Source organism: Lepidochelys kempii, chromosome 2, assembly GCF_965140285.1.
Source record: "Lepidochelys kempii isolate rLepKem1 chromosome 2, rLepKem1.hap1, whole genome shotgun sequence".
Lineage (NCBI taxonomy): Eukaryota > Metazoa > Chordata > Testudines > Cheloniidae > Lepidochelys > Lepidochelys kempii.
The window spans coordinates 81,187,957-81,208,242 of record NC_136381.1 but is presented as its reverse complement, the minus strand read 5'-3'; the positions used below and the strand labels follow the sequence as shown (position 1 = coordinate 81,208,242).

General features: G+C 41.0%; 1 protein-coding gene across 6 annotated transcripts in view; it reads left to right on the top strand.

Annotated features, from left to right (window-relative positions):
* The first annotated feature begins 2,603 nt into the window (after positions 1-2,603).
* The window catches only part of IMPACT (impact RWD domain protein), a 40,451-nt gene continuing 22,768 nt past the window's right edge, over positions 2,604-20,286 (top strand). For 2 of the 6 annotated variants that reach the window (XR_012157236.2, XR_012157237.2), the window contains exons 1-7: positions 2,832-2,999; positions 4,944-5,072; positions 5,931-5,983; positions 6,603-6,665; positions 12,752-12,837; positions 16,796-16,936; positions 17,270-17,364. Coding sequence is in view for 4 of the 6 variants with exons in the window: in XM_073331356.2 (XP_073187457.1) it covers positions 2,964-2,999; positions 4,944-5,072; positions 5,931-5,983; positions 6,603-6,665; positions 12,752-12,837; positions 16,796-16,936; positions 17,270-17,364 (603 nt within the window). In the remaining 2 variants the exon portion in view is untranslated. Of the gene's footprint in view, positions 2,622-2,831; positions 3,000-4,943; positions 5,073-5,930; positions 5,984-6,602; positions 6,666-12,751; positions 12,838-16,795; positions 16,937-17,269; positions 17,365-20,286 lie in introns of those variants that run through there. The other 4 variants (XM_073331358.2, XM_073331356.2, XM_073331359.2 and 1 more) reach the window with 4 other exon arrangements.

Below are 20,286 nucleotides of genomic sequence, written 5' to 3'. Positions count from 1 at the left end.
TGTCTAGTGCATGACACAAGCAACAGCTTGCTACTTGCAGTTAAAGAAATTCTCTGTTAGCTCAAACAGTAAAAATCTCAAAGTTTGGTGCAGAAGATTTTTGGTTTCATCCCTGATCTGTATATAGCTGCAGTCATTATACATGCAGGCTCTAATTCATGGGAACTGAGGTACATGAAGAGTCCCACTGAAGTCAATGCTAAAGTATGTGCTAAAGTACATTCCTGAATCATGACCACACACATTAATTAAACAGAAGTGTTACAGATACATTTTTCAAAAGTTCTTCCTTCAAGGAACATTTTATTTGCAAAATGGCTATAGAAACATGGCTGAGGATTTTTTGCCAAGATTGAAGTATCAGTTTAATGTTTAAAAAGTCCTCTACTGGAGGAACGTATCCCACCTTTTCAGGGAAATGGACTCAATTATGAGTCTTTTCGGTCTATAACTACAATATTTTCCATTTAGGTCAAGTATATTCCTTGCAAACACAGAACTCCCACTTAACTCAATGCAAATGCAACAGTACTGTATATCTCACATCTACTCACTGGCCCTAGACTGCATAAGAATTTTCACCAAGTACCTACCCTAATAACCTAATGCTCCCCATTATGTAATCTATTATCCTGTATGGTTAGCTGAGGAGCAAATTCTGAATGGTGGCAAACACTCTCACGAAATTGCTCCTCTCTTCCTAATGAAAAGAGAATACTTGCATCACCTATTTAGTTGTAAGGCATACAAATTTCATTTAGGTTTTTTTGTTTTGTTTTGTTTTTTAGTAAATATTACATTTTATTTACAGCATCTCTGTGATTTTAAACATTTACCACCCAGGAATAGTTTTTAAAACACATATCCTAGAAAGGTATAAATCTGTCCATGTCCTGTTTCATATCCAGCAAAAGGAACATGTTACTGATAGTTCTGTTTATGTTTATATCCCACAATTACTGTCCTACTGCAGATTCTGAATGATACTCAGCCCAGCTGATCACTGTAATGTTTGCATGGATGTGAAAGCCGCCTAGAATATCTAGGAAAAAATCTGCACATGCTGGGGTTCATAATGACTGCTGTAACAGTTTAAAAAGGACTCCCTCAGGAGGTGGGTAGTTGTTTGGAGGAACCAGACAAAGACAAGGTATCACCTGCAGTGTCTGAAGAAGCTAGGTCTGCCTTGATCACTGTCAATAGGATGATAAAATAGAAATGTGTGTAGACTGTTGCTTTAAAGTCTTTTTTCTCTCTCTAGATCCCCATATCCAGACTATATCTAAATCTTGCCAATTCTTTCTGCATAACTCTTTAAAGGAGCCTTTCTTATCCATTCACACAGCTAAAACTCTCATCCAAGTTCTCATCATCTTGCATCTCAATTACTGCGACATCCTTCTCTCTGGATGTGACAAATGCCATCTTGCTTTTCTCATATGTCCATTCAGAATACTTTGGCAAAGATCATTTTCCTAGGCCATAGCTTTAAGCATGTCACTCCTCTCTGCCTCCCTCCACTGGCTCCCCCTTCTCTATCGCATTAAACATAAGCTGCTTCTCTTCATTTTCAAGGTCCTTCATGAGTAATCCCCACTTTGTGTATCATCTCTCATTCACTATTAAGAAGTTGATGCTTACCTCCAATCAGCCCATGCCAGCCTCCATCACCCACTTGTTACATTTTCAAATAAGCACCTTCATGGTTTCTCCTATGCTATCTCTCCTATGCTTGGGAGATGTTCCCCATAAACACTCTCAAAGCTGCCTAATTATCCTCCTCCAAATCCCTTCTCAAAACTCTCCTCTGCTGTGATGCCTACAAGAAACTTGACAAGTTAGGCTGCTGATGGACTGAGACCATTGCCTATCATGCTGATTCTTGTACTCCCTCATCTGTTTGTCTCTATCTGTTGTCTCTTGTGTTATACTTAGTCTGTAAGCTCTTTGGGGGCAGAGATCGTCTTTTTGTTGTACTTGTGCACTGCCGGGCACTGGGGTCTAGTCAATGACTAGCTCTGCTAAGTGCTACAGTAATATAACAATAAATACTTTTTCCTGCTGTTAAAATAAACAGTACTTTTGTTTAAAAAGGTTGCCTGATCACTGCATACTGCTGGTCACGGACTCCTGAAAGGAAGAACTACCTAAGCATGGCTGACACAATAGGGTACTGAAGCCCTGGGCCTGGTCTAGGAGTGGGGGGATTGCACGATTCCATCCCAGAAGAGGTAAGGGCACAAGGCCAGATAACGGTGTGCGCTCAGAGAGACCAGCAAGGGGACAGAGGTGCAGCTGGCCCGGTAACTGTGACACCAAGTCTCTGCAGTCTGCACTGGCAGACTCAGAATTATGCGGCAGCTCCAAGGAAATGAAAACACTGAGATTTTTATCACCATGTATTAAAGTCTAGAGGCCAAAATCAGGATCGGGACCCATGGCGCTGAGTGTTTTGTCGATCACTTGAAAGGGATCCACGCCTCGGAGAGTTTACAGCCGAGTGGCGAGAGGCCGGGGTTGCAAAGGCCGGGCGGGCGGGCGGGCGGGGACACAGCAAGGAGGCGGCGAGCGCACAGGGGCTGGCCGCGCAGGCGAATGACGATGAATGGACGCGGGGTTAGGTACGTTTCGAGGCGAGCAGCGCAGCCCCGCACAGCCCCGCACGCGGCCGGGTTGCTCCTGGGCAGCTCCGATCGCAGCTGTTCGAGGCTGGCTCCATCTCTGCGGGTCACTCATCCCCGCCCCGCACGGCTCTGTTCCCCCGGCCCGGGGCCACCCCTCCCGCTCCCGCTCTCGCCGCCGCCGCCCAGGAGCGGAGCGGAACACCAGCCCCAAGGCCCCCGCCGCCGGCCACTCCGGCCGCGCATGCGCCTTCGCACCACGCACGCCTTCGGGGCGGGGAGATCGTCCTCGCGGCGGCCGGCGCGTGGGGCTGGGAGGGACGTGCCCCGCCCCGGGGCCCAATGGCAGCGAGTGACCCGGAAACGGCCCAGAGCCAAGTGGGTGCTGGGGGCGCGGGGGTTAAACACGCCGGGCTCGGCTCCGGGGACGGTCCCGGTCCCGGCCGGGCTGTGCGCGGTGACCCGGCCGCCCGGGGTGGCGCCTTCTGCTGCGAGCCCTGCCGGGCTATCGTCCCCCACCCCCGCCATAGCCCCCTTCGAGTCCTGCCCCTCACCCCCCCTTCAAACCGCCCCCGCCCCCAGGTACAGCGCCCTGTCCCCCACCCCCCGGCCTTCACAACCCCCCGCCCCCACGTACAGCGCCCTGCCCCTCACCCGGCCTTCACAATCCCCTCCTGCCCCCACCCCCACCTACGGCGCCCTGCCCCTCACAAGCTTTCCGCCCCCACCCCCACTTACAGCGCCCTGCCCCTCACCTGGCCTTCACAACCAGAACTGCCCCTCCCCCCCATGTACAGTGCCCTGCCCCTCACCCGGCCTTCACAATCCCCTCCTGCCCCCACCCCCACCTACGGCGCCCTGCCCCTCACCTGGCCTTCACAAGCTTTCCGCCCCCACCCCCGCCCCCACCCCCACGTACGGCGCCCTGCCCCTCACCTGGCCTTCACAAGCTTTCCGCCCCCACCCCCACTTACAGCGCCCTGCTCCTCACCCAGCCTTCACAACCAGAACTGCTCCCCCCCTCATGTACAGTCCCCTGCCCCTCACCCAGCCTTCACAATCCCCTCCTGCTCCCCCCCCAGTGTCCTGCCCCTCACCCGGCCTTCACAACCACAGCCCCCCGCCCAGTGTCCTGGCCTTCACAAGCTTCCCGCCCCAATCCCCACGTACAGCACCCTGCCCCTCACCTGGCCTTCACAACCCCTCTTGCCCCCACCCCCACGTACAGCGCCCTAGGAGGCCTGACCCTGCCCATCCCTTGCCACCCTCTTTCCCCTACGCCCCATACAGGCAACATGGCTGTTACATGGCACTGGGGGCCTGGCCAGTCCCTATTCACATTGTTGTCATGTGTATTGTAACTTCTGGCAGCCTTCTCCAGGGTGCTGGATCCACATCCTTGGCTCCACTAAGCTTTGTCTTAAGCAGGGCTCTGAAACTGGGCTTGCAATCCTTCAGGAGGTCACAAGGTTATTACTTAGAGGTCGTGAGTTGCATAAGGGTGGGGTTGCACTCAGAGGCTTGCTGTGTGCAAGGGGTTACCAATATAAAAAGCCTGAGAGCCACTGGAACGTCTACCAGCATGGCTGCTACCACTTGTGCAGTTTCACCTTTGCATGTCTGTGTGTTTAATGCTTTGCTATTTAGAGCCACTGTGTATTAAAAACACCAGTGGCTACAGGAGCCTCATCTATGCTAGGAATGACACAGTTTGCTACCACAAGTGGGACAATGGGAAATTTACCAAATACACCTATGTTGTAGGCACCAACTTTGTTTTTGTCCGTTAAAAATATGTACAAGCAGGGAAATCAAATGCATAAAGCTACAAAAAAGCAACTTTGTTGTTGAGAGTTTAAAAGAAGAAGTCATTAAATTAAAACTGTTGAACTGTTATTTCCCAAGACACCAGCATCTAAATGTTTTGTCCGCTGTATCATTTTTAAAGAACCATTTGTCGTGTCAATATAATTGGTAAATTCAGAGTAATGTGTTCACATATGCCCCAGTCCTGCAATGAGTTCTTTGCAGACTCAAGTGATTGCGTAGAGCCAGCTCCATTGACTTTAACTGGGCTCCATGCAGGTGGAAACCTGTAGTATGACCTTTTCAGATGTGGTTTTTCAAGTTGATGGTGTCCATTTAAAATGTTTGATGTGTAACACTGAAAAGATGCAAAAATCATATCAATGCAGTAAGTTATGTGTTTGACAACTTTCATTTCATTTACAGATAGGGGCACAATTCTGGTGATTGGGAATTGAAGGTACTCAGCACCTTAGAGGGTCGGGTTCTTTGTCTTTTAACATACTTTTCTTGTAGATGGATGAAATTGACGCTCTCTCATCTATATATGGTGATGACTGGTGTGTTGTTGATGAAGATGAAAGGATATTTTGCATTAAGATTAGTGATTGTTTGGAGCAGCCAAAATGGACTCTCTGTTTGCAGGTATGTTGTTGATACAGAGTTTGGCCCAGTTTCTGCTATTGGAATCATGGAGGGTTGCTCTTTGTGCCTTGTTTAATGGGGCTCCATATAGACTCAAGGGTCTGCTCCTATGGATCCAGTCGTAGGATAAAGGCTTTTCACAGTCTGTTCAGTTATTGTCTCCTTACAATGTCACTGTCTGCTATCTTTTTCAGTAATTATTTTTGCTTTTTCCACACCCTTAAATATTTTAATTAAAAGTGTATTTTCCGGATAGTCCTTTCATTATTTATCTATTTATACACTGTATTTTGCATAGAAGGGCTGACTGAATTGGTGCAGCTGGTTCTCTTACTGCTTTATTCCAGAATTAGAAAGAAACCATTTTAGACTGCATTACAGTTCAGCCTTACCTGACTTTGAATGATTTTCTACTAGATGTTGCAATCAGTGTTTGTAAAATGTTTAGGATACCAGTCCTATATGGCTTTGTACAGTATTACAAGTCAGGAGCACTCCAAGCAATAGTTTGTTGCAATACTTTTTTGTTTAGTGTAGACAGGGCTGAAGTGTATATGTATACTTCTAACCTTTTTTCTTTATAGTAAAGGATATATCGTATGCTACTTTATCTGTTCACAGAGTGTAGCCTATATGACACTTTGTTTGTATCACAGATGGGCAAAAGCCTGAATTATACGCTCACACTAGAAATACAGCCTTTATATTATCACATAATAATGGAGCAACCTATGTCCTCCTTTTTATAACACAGCTTACCATCCAAATACTCCAGTTGGTTTTGCCATAGTCTGTTTTTAATTTAGCTAGTTTTGGAGGTCCAACCTGATGAATATTTATACTTAATACTCTTTTTAGGTGATTCTGCCTTCTGAATATCCAGCTGCAGCCCCACCTATTTATCAACTGAAGTAAGTGATGTCTCTTTGTCAACAGATTTTTATTTTAAACATTTACTGCATTTTGTTTCAAATTATTATTATTGCAGCTGCTTGTAGAAGTTTAAGGTAGCTCTCTGGTTGAATTGAATATATATCCTGGGAATTAGAGATGTTAACAAACTTTTGTAAAGTTTACAGTTTAATTTGGGATTGAAATGTTAGCATTACAGGATTAAAGGATCACTGGGCAAGTGTGTTAGGCCAGGATGGAAGCAGGGACAGAGAGAACAAAAGCAGCAGCATGCACAGCTTTTGGGGAGACAGTGGAGAGATGTTACGTTATGCTAAGAGCAACTCTGGAACCAAGTAAATGGAAAGTGTGTTGAGCCCTCTTCAAATGGAGTGATGGGGTAATCCCAAAGCAGGGCATTAGAGGGGAGCAGTAGAATATCTTGGAAGACTGCTTACCCTGAGATGTTAGAAAACCAAAATCTTTATCAGTGGGAACAGTTGACAATATTTTGTCTTAAAGGTTTTACTTCTGAGTGTAATTTTTTTAAATCAATCATTTTTTGAGCTAAACAAAGACACCAAAATGCAGAGTTTGTAGGCACTAATTTCATCGTATTTTTTATTTTGGTCATTCTAGTGCCCCTTGGCTTCGAGGACAGGATTATATGGAACTAGCAAATAGCCTGGAAGAAATCTATGTGTAAGTGGCAGAAGATGGAAAATTCTAAAAATTCAGTTGCACATCTCTCTAAACCTATTATGTTAACTAGATTACTCCTGCGGGAATTCTGTGCCTAAAAATTATGCGCACAATCTTTTAAAATTCTGCAAAATTCTGTCTTTTTTAAGTCAAAATAATGCAATATAATCTGTTTAGTTTAAATTATTTTGGTAATTTATTTAAACTATAATACAATGGATGGAGAATGGGAGTGGGGAGCATTGGAGGAAGTCTCCAAACCCCCTCTGTCTAATAGTAATGTAGCTAGTATTGACCCTTTATTTCTAATTGTTAGTCAACAAATATATGCAGCCATATGCTCAGTGTTACATCATAGGCAACTGAAGAGCAAGGGAGGGCTGGGGGCTCAAACTCACAATTTATACTGGCTACTGACCATCTCCAAAAAAGGTCAGTAGCAAACAATTCATGGAGCACATTTTGATAGCAAATTTTTTCAGTCCAAAAATTTTGACCAGTTCTAATCACTAAAGCACCATAAGCATTTATAAGACCATACTGTCCTTTACAATAAGGCTCCTTTACACCACTCTGGTAATGTAAAGGACCCTTAACGTTTTTACACCTGTTTTATACTCCTGGGGGAATTCACTAAGCACAATGGGAACAATTCACTAAGCAGGCAGGCTGCTGCGTTCTCCTCTGCCTGAGGGAACAGAACCTGCCCCACGCCCACCTCTTCAGAAATACCCCAAAGCCCGGCCCCTGCATGCCGAGCATGTTGCAATAAGAAAAGGAGGACTTGTGGCACCTTAGAGACTAACCAATTTATTAGAGCATAAGCTTTCGTGAGCTACAGCTCACTTCAATAGCAAGCTAGAGGGACAGAGTGTCTCTCTCTCACACACACACACATGACTACCCAGCCCCCACGACTCCCAGGCAGTGATTTATATCTCTACCGGCTGCTCTGGGTGCCCAAACCAACCTGTCTGCACTGCCAGGGAGTGGGTGCATGACTGCTCTTGCGACTTCCCTTTGTGTCCCCGTCAGAAGTCATTTTTCTGCGAGTAAGCAAAGAAATCTGCTTGGGCCATGAATTCTGCACCCACACAGTGATGCAAAATTCCCCCAGGAGTACTAGATGCTTGAATCAGAAGGATTGAGGTAATTGCTGTAACAGCTGAAATGATGTAAGACTTCTGCATAAATAAAATAGTCTAATCTAATAGATACTTACTGTACATTTTATACATCTGTTAAATTATTTTGAGAACGGGGCATTATATAAAGTTACAAGCATTAATCTTGATGGATAATTTCTATTATCATTATAATTTTTAAACCCTTTGTACCATTGATATAGAATTCTTTGTTTTGACTTATAATATATGTTAGGTTACTTTTAGAGTTTGGTCCCAGGAAGTCAAATTCCTTATGTCCAATCTATATCCATATAGTAAACTGCAGGATCTGAAAATACCTACTCAGACCTTTGAACACAGGCAGAAACCACTTTTTATTAAAAGCAAATGTTTCCTCTAAAGAAAAAGTGAATTTTAAATAAAAGTAGTCTTAGAAAATATTAACTATAAAGCCACTCAGTAGCTAGAAGAGGCTTGTTAATGTAATGTGCAGATAACAGAACTTCTCATAATGTGTGAGAATAAATAAATATTTAGAAATGCTCAGACTGTGTTTTTGCAGGGTTTATTGGTGTTAGCATGGGATAATAGAAACAATAATTTTATATATTCTATTTTATCCAATCTGATCCTAAAGCTTGATATGAACCTAACAAAAGTGAAATACACATTAAGCACTGAGGTCATGTCATTCAATACTGAAATACAAAAATCTTTGGTGGGGACTATGGTAGATTTTAAATGGCAGGAAACAACACTGTAAGTTAGTTAGGGCCTGGAGGCAGATACCTTATCTAACTAAGCCCTGGAGAATCTAGGGAGGCAGAATGTAATTACCAAAGTTAAAACTTGAACAGAGTATGGGGTTAACAGCTCTACTCCCATGAAAAGTGCTATAGGGACCTTTAATGACCAGAGATTCCCCAGCCAGGGTGATGCTTGGCATGGGGGAGTCTCTAGCACGTGTAGATACACAGTAGCTGGCTTCTGCACCTTTTGACCCACAGCATTTGGAACGGGGGCCATATCGAGGTTTGGGGTGCAGTGGCCAGGGTGTGATATACTCTGACTGTTCCTAGCTGGTGCGTGGACCCTTGTGGACCATAGTTAGCTGGTGCAAGTTAGAACTGTCCCCAGGATGGGAATGTGGGAAATGTAACTGGCAATTTGACATTTCCACCCCCCTCTTTGTTTTGCTTAGGAGAAACTGATTGCAGCAACAGATCTGTCCTTCTATCTCATTCGTCAGTCTGTATTAAAAGCAGTGGTCTCTAACATGCTGGACTTGCTCTGGTTTAGTTTTAAGTTGGTGGCAGGAGTGCCCTCTACAGGATTGACTACCATAGCTTTACAGCACTTACTTATTTTTGTAGGGCTCTGAGCTCTAACCTATCCAAACCTTGGATAATCTTCTGTTAAACATAAATAACTTAGATTATTCTCAAATCTTTCACTAATTATTTTAAGTGATCTGTCTGACTTTTAGTCACTGCCAACATGTCTGATACACACTGCAGTGGAAGGCAAGCAGCGTCCACACTTATCACTGCGATGTGTAGCTATATGCGGCAATGAAAGGCTCCGGCAGCCAGGAAGCAGTGCCAGGGAAAGGCTCCAGTGGGGAGGGGGAGATCACACTGCTAAAAATATCTGTGTAGATAGATATATATATATATATATATATATATATATATATATATATATATATATATATATATAAAATAAATGCTGCTTGGGCGGTAAGAGCCTTCCTGGGATTTCAGGGGTGTGAGGCACTCTACTCACCGAAGCCATGCTTTGCTATCCACATTGTTGTTTATACCTGTGCTAGCTGGGGGTGCAATGTCTCCTTTGCACACTGCCATAAGCGTACACGTACCTTTTCTTAAACTGGCCCCTGTGCTATCCTGCCCATGAACATTGTAGTTTAGGTGCTTTTTCCTACCTCATTAAGAAGTTTTAGTCATTGACAATACAGATATAACTTGAATAATGTTGGTTTTATATCGCAGAATTACAAACCACAAACAGAACTCTGGGTCCCTTAATATATTAAAAGTTACACATTCAACAAGTGTAGACACTTATTCCTTTCCAAGAGATTCTCAGTATCAGGCTTCTGTTAAATGAACAGTTTAATTTAACATCTTTGATACAAATGCTAAGAAAATCAAAGCAGCCTTGGAACAGGAACTACCAGAATGGGAGTAGCGTAGAAATAGGCAGGGTTTAAGGTGTGGCTAATATTCCAGAAGTCCTCAGGGAGCCGCCTGGACCCATCAGTGACACTGCATGAGATTTGTCCAATCTCACCCATTCCAGAACATTTCCTAATGAGAGTTCAGTAATATGAAATCTGCTATGAAGTGGAAAACATTAAATATAATAAATAGAATTGCTAAACAAAATTATTCATGACTCTGTAGTTAAAATTCTTGCTCTTCATTATACAGAATTTAATAAATTACAAGTATTAAAAAATGGTACTGGTATACATACTTGTCAGAAAGGAGCATGAAATAGGGTACTTAACTCATTCTAGAGTATGTCTGGATTCTGAGGTCACAGCTACAAGTCTATACTTTCCTGATTCTTTGAGACTTCTCTTAATAATATTAGTGCCTAAATATTTGATTATGTTCAGTAGTAATATACATATTTACTGAAAGTTTACATTTTTAAACCTATTTTTCTACCCCAGAATTGTACTTATGCATTATTATTCCAGAAGATGGCTGTAACTTGAAAAAAATTATTGAAAGTGAAGCCTGAGTTTGCACATTTGATGCATTTTGGTCTTGTGACCCTGGCAAACATACAAATTTTAAGCATCTTTAAAAAAAAATCATAATTGGAAAAATTTTGGCCAGTGTTCTAAATTTTCATTTTCTAGTACATGCAGTTTCAGCTTGTAATAGATTCCGAATTCTGTGCAAAGTATAAAAATGTTCCTAATAAGTATTTTCCATTTCTGTGCAAATTACATGTACAATTTTACATGTGATTAGATTACTTCAAGGAAAAATATGATTACGTGAAGGAAAAGCAAGAATATATACAGGTAGAGGTAAACACGCAGTACCATGACTGTAACACCGAGAGGCACTGAAGTACATTTATAAACTTCTTTCTAATTAATTATTTAACTTTCATTATTGGAAGAAAGTTTCACCCTTATCAGTACACTTTCTTGATTTCTGTGTCTGACTTTGTATAATTTTAATAAATTAGGACATTGTCATACATAATAAAAAGCATTTGCGGTATGAATCCTTGAAATAACTCCATATTTAATCAAAATTATTATGAAAATAAATGTACACTATAGAATTGTGGCTCACAAGAAAAACTGATAGAAATTGAGAGACTTATTCCCTGTGTTGGATCTCCTGAATTGTTTGGAGGAAAGATGGATCAACTGTTACAAAATAATTAAAAACAAATAATTGATTTAACTTTTTATAATAGTATTTATATTTGCTGTAGCACTCAATCTGCTTTTTTGTACATATGTCATGCTCTCCTTTATTGCTTATGAAAGAATAACTGTACTGTCAGCAAATCTGTTCACCTGTAATTAAAACAAACTTTAGTAACATGATTCATAACCAATAATTGGAATTTTCCAAATTTATTGCCTCTGCAGATCCACACCATAGAAGTTTTGTGCCATGTCTTGTGAGCAGTGGAACCACTTATAGTTATAAAATTGTTTGAAGCTATTTGTGTCTGTCTAAGATCTGAAAGTGTAAAGACCAGGAAATAGTAAAGGCAGTCTTTATAGCAGTTCTTAGTTCCTCTCTACCTTAAAATATTCACCAAAGGCCTTCAAAAAAAGAGTAAGGAAGAATTATCAGTGTGGATCTGCAGAAGCAATACAGCCAGAACTCCATGTAGTGATGGGTAATCTATCTTTCTTCATCCTGAATTGCCTCTGCAGATCCACACTATAGGAGATTATCTAGAGGTATCACAGTCCAGGAGGTGGGTTGAGGAATGCTTAATTAAAACAGATAGTAAAGGATTAGCTTCAGAAACCAAGAATTTGATCTAGCTATAGAATTGGGAGTAATATTTCATTAAGGTAGGAATTGAACTCCAAGTCTCAACTACAGGGCAGCTGTATTTCATGAATGTAGAGATTTTTCATAGAAGTAGTAGCTGATTATAATAATAAATCTCCTAGAATTTAATTTTAACCCATCCAGTACAGGTACACTGTCAATGATCCATTTAATAAAAGTTTATGTTGAAGGGCTTTTCCCTGGGATTTCTCCCCTTAATCTGTAAAGAGTTGGGAAAGGTTTTGTTCTTTCCAAATAGTAACTATTAACTGTCCAATCCTGCAGACAGTTATGCACAGACTTAACTGTAAGCACATGAATAATTCCACTGGAGTCAATATGAACTACTGATTTATAGTTAAGCATATGCAGAGTGTTTGCAGGATAAGGGTTTGAGTGTTCTTATAGACTGCAGTCTGTGCAACCTTGCTTTACCTTAAAGATCATGAGGCTTAGGAAAAAACATGGGAGTCAAAAATAGGACCATCACCTTCTGAGTAGGGGACAATATTCTACTGAGGTTTTATACTATAGTATTGAACAATATTTTGAGACATTTAAAGAGGCTTCATGTTCAGTGTGGTAATGGGACTCGTGAACGTACATAAATCTGTAGGATGCTAAGGGAAATCTGAGTGGTACCCTTGGAGCTGAAGAAAGCCTAAATTACAGCACCTTGTAGTGGAAGTGATCAAGAATTTCAAACAGTAAACCACCACTCAGAAAAGAACTCTACTCCCACATGCATGTCTCAATCCTTCAGCATTTCAATATATAATGTTTCTATAATGTACTTCTAAAATTTGTTCATATTATTTATTGAATGTAAATGATTTCCCAAGTGAAGCCTCTGAAAAGGCCCTTTTACTTACTGTGAATTTTGTATAACTTCCAGGAAGAATCTTGGTGAAAGCATCCTTTACCTCTGGGTGGAAAAGATACGAGAAGTTCTGATAGAAAAATCTCAGTTATCTGATACAGGTAATGTAGAAAATATGTGGTGTTTTCTGTTTACTTTTGTTTTAATTTTAAAGTAAGATGCTTCCAGCGCTTGCTCATGTTGATTCTATTCGAGATGGTGTGCGCGTCCATGTGCACCATTGTTGGAATTTTTTGCCTTCATGATATCCGTAGGGCTGGCTCTGATGCCCTCGAGTCCTGCGTCATGCCGGTATATGAGGCGCTGCTGGCCCTGTGCCCTCTGTTCCTTCTTACCGCCCGTGACGGTTGTTCAGAGCGCCTGTCCTCTTGCGTCTGCGTCTTATGTCTGCAAGTACAATAGTGGTTCTCTTCTGTGCTTCATTTCCTGATTGTATATAGCGCCACTGTTTTTTTCGTTATAAAATCTAATGTTAGTTTTCAATAGCCCACAATAAACTGAAAAGTGAAATTTTTGAATATTTGGGTGTAAGAACTAAAAAGGCAACTAGATGTCTGTAGGAATAAATAATGGAAGACTAAATAATGAGATATTAAGGCTTTAATGACTCCAAATAGTGTAGGAATAAATAATGTAGGAATAAGTAATGAGATATTAAGGCCTTAATGACTCCAAGAGTGTTGGCAACAACCTCTGGTCATAACTTACTCTCAGATGACAAAATTTTCTTGGCTTTTTAAAAAATGTTAGTTGGCTCAGTCAATTTTCCTCTCAACAGGTTACCATGTTATAAAACCTAACATCATAACTGGCACTCATCTGCATAGAGACAGAACTAACTCATCCCTGGGAGTGATTTCATCCAGGTCCATATGGATGGATCTTGGAAGGGAAATGTGAGGAAATTCTGGGGCGTAGCAAGGCTCCAGAAGGCCTGGTGCAAGAATAGGTTAGGGGCTCCCTTTCTGATTCCAATATCTAAAATTTTGCTTATCTTTACCATCTTGGAAAATCAGAACATATTTATGTTATCCATAAATACACAAACACCATATACAGGCTATGGTCTGTACATTTTTGCAAGATATTTACACACAAAAAAGTTCTGTTCACACATTTATACAAAATGATCAGAGGCAGTGATGTAAATTTTGTAGTGGAGGGTACATTATCTCAAGTTGATAATTCTGTCATGTGTGTCTTGTGTGTGATGTCATCATAAGATAAAACACCCATATTCAAAACCTAACAAACATTTTACGAATACATTTTAACTACTTGACAATCTATTGCAACAGCAGTTATGAGACTTCACACATATATCATATAAACATAGAACACACACAACTCAGATTTTATATGCCAAATATTAAACTAAGAAGCAAGGTACATTGAAAGCACATATGTAGTTAGTCAAAAATCCCAAGGGCTTGAGTCACTGTTGTGTTACTACAGTTTCAAGTTGGTGCACCTGTATTAGAATTAAACAGATGGAGTTACACTGCTGTAAAAGGGGAGCACAGGCAGTCCTTGACTTTGTTGTTCGACTTATGACAAATGGCACAGCACTTCTGAATTGACACCCTGATTCAACTTAGGAAAATTGGTTTTGACTTTACGATGCTCAGTCCCACAATGGACTGGATTGCGGTTCTGAGTGACGACATTTCAACTTATGACTCAATTTTCGGGAACCAATTGTGTCGAAAGTCCAAGGACTGCCTGTGATGCAATGTGGAACCTTTATACCTGAACCCACAATTTTGCCTGTGAAAGAACTTGCAGTTTGACCACAAACAGCATTTGCTTTACATTCACATCATGTGGCTGGGCACCAAATGCAAGCAAATGTCACAGATATACAGACTGCTCTTGAAAGTGCAGTCACTAGTCACAAAAAGCAAACACAAGAATCCATACTGCCAGGCAATCAATCAATCAAACAAACAAAAACATCTATTAAAACAACTACATTTGTAGCACTTTTCCAAGATCATGATACCTAGTCCATTTCCCATTACTATCTAAGTCAGGCACTTATGTTGCTTCCATGTCATAGAAATATTTTCTGGCCTAGATAAAAAGCCAGCCTTCACCAACATCTGTAACATCTTCTAAGTACCTCTAAGATACACACTCTATTGAGATAGGGTTTGTTCCCACCCCATAGGGCAAGATTCAGTGGTATGCTCCAGCTACTCAATAAGCCCAATATAACTGTCTTATCAGATGAGGTTGACAATAGTTTTCCATTGTCAAAATGTTGCATAGGAGCTAGAGTGCAGTAGTGAAAATAGCTTAGTTAGGAAAAACACATTCTAACAGAACTAAGAGATTAATTCTAATCAGGGGCTGCTTCCCATCTGTGCCCCTGCAGCCACTCAGCTCAACCACAATGGGACCTGGACACCACCAGCCTGGCTCCCATTCTATATCCCCTATCTGGCCCCCTGCACCCGAAGCCCATCCCAGCCCCCACCCTCTGCCTGGCTCTTCATACTTGCACAATGTACCCCCCACTCGCCTCCCCACACTCTACTCCCACAGGTTATCCCAGCATGCACCTTCTGCCTGTCCCCCTGCACTTCACACCCCCAGCCCACACCCCCAGCCTCTTCTAGCTCATACTCCCTGTCTGGTTCCCTGCACCACCAGTCCTCCCTACACAACTTTCCAGATGAGCTTCTCGCTGGTGACATGGTGACTATAGTGCAAATCTAAGGCTGCAACCAGGGCAGGGGCTGCGGGCTGCCAAGCATCAGGGCCCATGGGGTCTGGCTTTGGAGTGGCGTGTGCATTGGGATGCCAACGTGAAGGCCCAGCAGCATTCGTGGTGCTTCCATTGGCAGCTCTGAGCTGCTTGGTGCCTGAACCAGAGCCATGATCGTACCATGCTGGGAGCAGGAAGTGGCTGTGGAGAGGGCAGGAGTGCTTCCCTGTCAGATAGCCTGGGTGCCGCTTCCTGGTCCTCAGAGCCCTGGGAGCATTTTTCTCGGAAGCCCAGCTAGGGGCTGTTTCCTGCTCTTTGGAGCCCCAGCTGGTTGGCTGCTGCCTAGCCAGCCTGTAGGTAGACTGTGATGAAAGTACAATGATCCCTAAGGTAGAACGGCCTCTGCTGGGTAGGCCCCCATAACCTTATGGGCCTTGATATGACAGCACCTCTCACGCCATTGTAGCTATGCTACTGAGGAAACTGGCACTGCCAGCAACCATAAGAATGTCTAATTTCCAGTGAATAAAAGACTTCAGTCTCCAGCACTGTCAGTGTAGCATCTTTCACCACCATAGAACTTAAACGTGACCAGAAAGAAATTGGGAATAGTAAAAACTGAAGGATTTTATTACCTCATACTAGTTATAGTTGGGCATTAGGTTCAGATCTTTCCTACAGGGCTGAACAAATGACCTGAGCTGGAGGGAACAGTCACTAACACTAACTGTCACTAGGCTAAAAAGCTTAGTCTTTATATTTAAAAATAGAGTAGACAAAATACTAAAAGTGCACCGTAGGGAACAATCCTACTTTAGCAGGGGGGATAGGTTTGATAACCTACCAGGCCATTTTCATCTCATTTCTGATTCTGTGAGTAGGTCAGTCTTCACACTTCCTTTTGCCAAATTATGTGGACTGTTTTTGTGGTATGGAACTCTGTTTAATGTGGATCACACTTGGATGACTAAACTTCAGTTTTCATTCTGATCTTACTATTTATTTAACAACAACAACATTTTAATCTTTTGATCTAAATAGTAGACAATGATTTTCTTCAGTTTTAAAAACCAATATTAAAATAGAATATGTTTTATAGTCTATTGCATATGGCTACCATACTGCCAGTATTACAATAATACCTTTTAGCAAGATTGCAATCACAAATATTGCACAAAAAATGACAGTTGCAATTAATGTTATTTTCAAATACATTTAATAGTTTAATCAGTCATAAAACTGATTTATTCTTTTGGTTTTAGAGTCTTTTGAGCAAAGTGATCAGAGATTATACTTTGCGCTAGACAACCCTGATAAAATTTGTTACAAATTCTATCATTCTACACCAGCAGGACCAAACGTTGAGAAAATTACTGAAGAGATTGATGAAGATGATGAAGACAATGAAGGTGATTATTCCCTGGAGTATCAACCAGTTCAAGAAGATACAGTTAAAACATTGAATTTTGTTATATCTGAAAGCCAAGAAGGTAAAAGAATCTCTACTAATTTTGATATAAAAATTTAGAAGAGAAAATCTTTATATTTCTACTTTTTATCACCATCTTTGTATTTTATCAAATAATAATGCAATATTTGTTTTTAAAAAGTATTTTGTTTCCCTAGCGTATAGTACCGTATAGTAACTATAAAACTTCCTTTTTTTGTGGTGTGTGAGATATTGTCATTTCAGCTTTTTCTGAGTTGTTATTTAGAATTTATTTTTATTTCCTAGCTAGCTAAATACATTGTTAGGAAGTTGTAAACATATTTCTCCCCAAAATAAAAATATAAATATAGAGGTCTTAATTTTAAATCGGTAGATGAAGAACTGCCACCAATTAATCATGGAAACCCAATCTCGGACCGAAGGAGCACTTTTCAAGCACATCTTGCTCCTGTAGTGAGCCCCAAACAGGTTAGTAAAGCTTGTAAAACAGATTTGTATCCTACAGTTTTGTGCCTGATGAAATACCACTGATGTACTTGGAACTATCTGAATGCATCTCTATTTTGTGAAAAGTGTATTAATACTGTTGTGATAAGAACCAGTCGTTGTCATTCACCATTTGCTGAATCTATTCCCTGTGATACTTCCCATTAATGCAGTTGTCCCACATCACTGCTGAAGAAGGTAAGTATTATTATCACTTGCTTTCAAGTGGACTAGGCATGGGATTGGGAGTGAGGAGATTTGTTTTCTAGTCCTAGTTGTGACACTGACAAATTGTGTAATCTTGGGCAAATAGTTAAAGTGCCTTTCTACTCTGAAAAGGGACTGAATGCACATTAAATTTCTAGCTCAACATCTTTAATCTTTTTTGTATTCTTAGTCACATGTTCTCATTTTAGTGATACAAATAATAATTATTTTTCAGTCTCTTTGATACTATATAGCCAATAAAGCTATGGAAAAGTGATCTGGAGTCTTGTGGATCATTAACAAAATTCTGTGTCTATTATACCTGAACAAAAACAGAAAACAAGAGTATTGGGTGCAATTTAGCCTGTTCTATAGCATTATTGCTTATTCTTTGGCTGATCATAAGGGGATTAGTTGTTTAAAATGCATGCTTTTGTGGTTGGCATTTACATTTTTGACAGCTGCTACAAAGAGGGAAATGATGGTTAGGGCATTAGCCAAGGACTTGGGAGTTCAAATCCCTGCTCCACCACAAGAAGTTTGTGTGACCTTGGGCAAATCACTTAGTCAATGTTTCTGTTTCCCACCTGTAAAATGGGGCTAATAGTACTTCTCTACCTCTCAGGCATGTTGAGCGTAAAATGCATTAAAGATTGTGAAGTGCTCAGATTCTGTGACAACAGGGGCCATATGAGTACTTAAGATATATAGAACAAACCTGTTGGAGGTAATAGAGTTGCATGGTTGTCATGGAGGGTGTAATGTGACCTACAGAATCTTTATCACTTGACATATACATATTATTTTGACTACGGTGGCTAGACGGGCACTAAAATTCAGTTCCTCTGGATAATATGGCTTCAGGAAAGGAGGGAATCAGTACCACCAATGTTATTTCCTCTTCTTGCTTTGGGTTACTTGCACCTATTGGTCACAGTTCTTAAGCTACGCATAGCACAGATACTGATAGGAGGAAGCCCATAACCAGTGGGTGTGCGCTTCCTAAAGTATATATTTGTGACATGGACACAGTAGGATCTCCGCAGAGAGGTACTCATCTGAACAGGTTTTTAAAGCTACCTATGCAGAAAACTAAATAATTCTTCTCCTTTCCTCTCTTCATCCCTCCTCTCAAAATAATTAGGAAATTTCAGACAGACAGGGTTTTGATTGGGCAAAGTTAAAGTGATGGTATGTGTGGTCAAAACTGGGTTCATAACAAAAACTAGCTTCATCAGTAACTATGGAGGGAATAGCATCTATTCATAACACTTTGTCTACTTCACAATATTAATTAATACTCGTAAAGCACTATAAGAATGTAAGGTGCTTTGTAACGTCTAAATATTGTTCAGTATTTTACATTTATTTTTTTAACAGTTTCAATTAACCTTTAATATGGTTTTAAATAATATTACTTTTAATTGGTATAGTAATTATTATTTTAAAACTGAAAACAAAGGTAATGGGTAAATGGGTAATGGTAAAACACAGGCAATTTAGCATGTTTTCTAGCATTACTTTTTCTACTCTTCTTTGGCTGAAGGGTTTAGGTGTTTAAAATGCAACAGCTTCCATGGTTGGCATTTACATTTTTGAAAGATGCTACAAAGAGTTGACCTGGTGCTTGGAAGATAACTTTTGGTATTTTATGTTTTGAGTTTGCAAAGGGGCTTCTTTACCCGCCCTGGGTCTACATTCATTGGGCATTATTTATTATTCTGACTTAATATTTTGTGTTAACTTATTCTTTTGATATTTAAAAAACAAAAACATGCACATTGCATATATAGTCTATGGAACTGGATTGTTTGATCATTTTGGAATGTATCTTTACTTGGCATCTTTTCTATGTATATACTTGAAAGTATAAAATACTAATCCAATTTGAAAGTGTTATCTCCCTTTGAGTATCCTCGTTTCCTCCACCAAACAAATTAATTCATACAAGATACACTGAAAAAATCCTTCATAAATTCTTACTGGTGAGATGAAAAGCAATAATGAATGCCCTAAGCTAGTTTGTGCTTACCCACAGGAGAAGGGCAAAAGACCAGGAAAATATATGCTTAACCTCCAGATTGTCAGATGACCATCCCTTCTACTGGGAGGAGTTTAGGGAGAAAGGCTTGGGGTTAGTGTTTGGGCTCCTAATCTCGCAGATTCTGATGGCTCACAGTGAAAAAGAACCCTCTTGCTGTGGTTTCAGAGGTGTCCACTTGGAGGGCTGGCTTCTCCCCAAGGTTCTCCATTGGCTTCCATCCCAGCCCTGGCAGTATGTCTCCTTCAGGTCCTGTGCATCCATTGGTTGAGTCCCTCTGAAGTGCAGTAGCAGTTACAGAGGAGCCAAGCTCTTAAGGAGTTAATGCTGTATTAACTCTCAGTTGGCTATCCACTTAGATATCTGCATGGTCAGCTAGGCATGATGCATCAGAAGACTGGTGCTGTTTCACCTCCTTTGGCTCCACCTCCAAAATAATATAGAAGAAGAATCCTTCAGAGCTCCACTAGAGCTTTTGTGGGATTCTAGGGTGATGCCAGGTAAAAAAATGCCAAGTGGCTACTTATCTCCCTGTATGTCCCAACTGCAAGAGCTACTGGGTTCCATTCCTTTGTTCCCCACACTTCTATGGGCAATCTAGCCATTAGTGTGAAATCAGATTAAGCTGATTTAGTAAAATCACACTGAAAAATCTT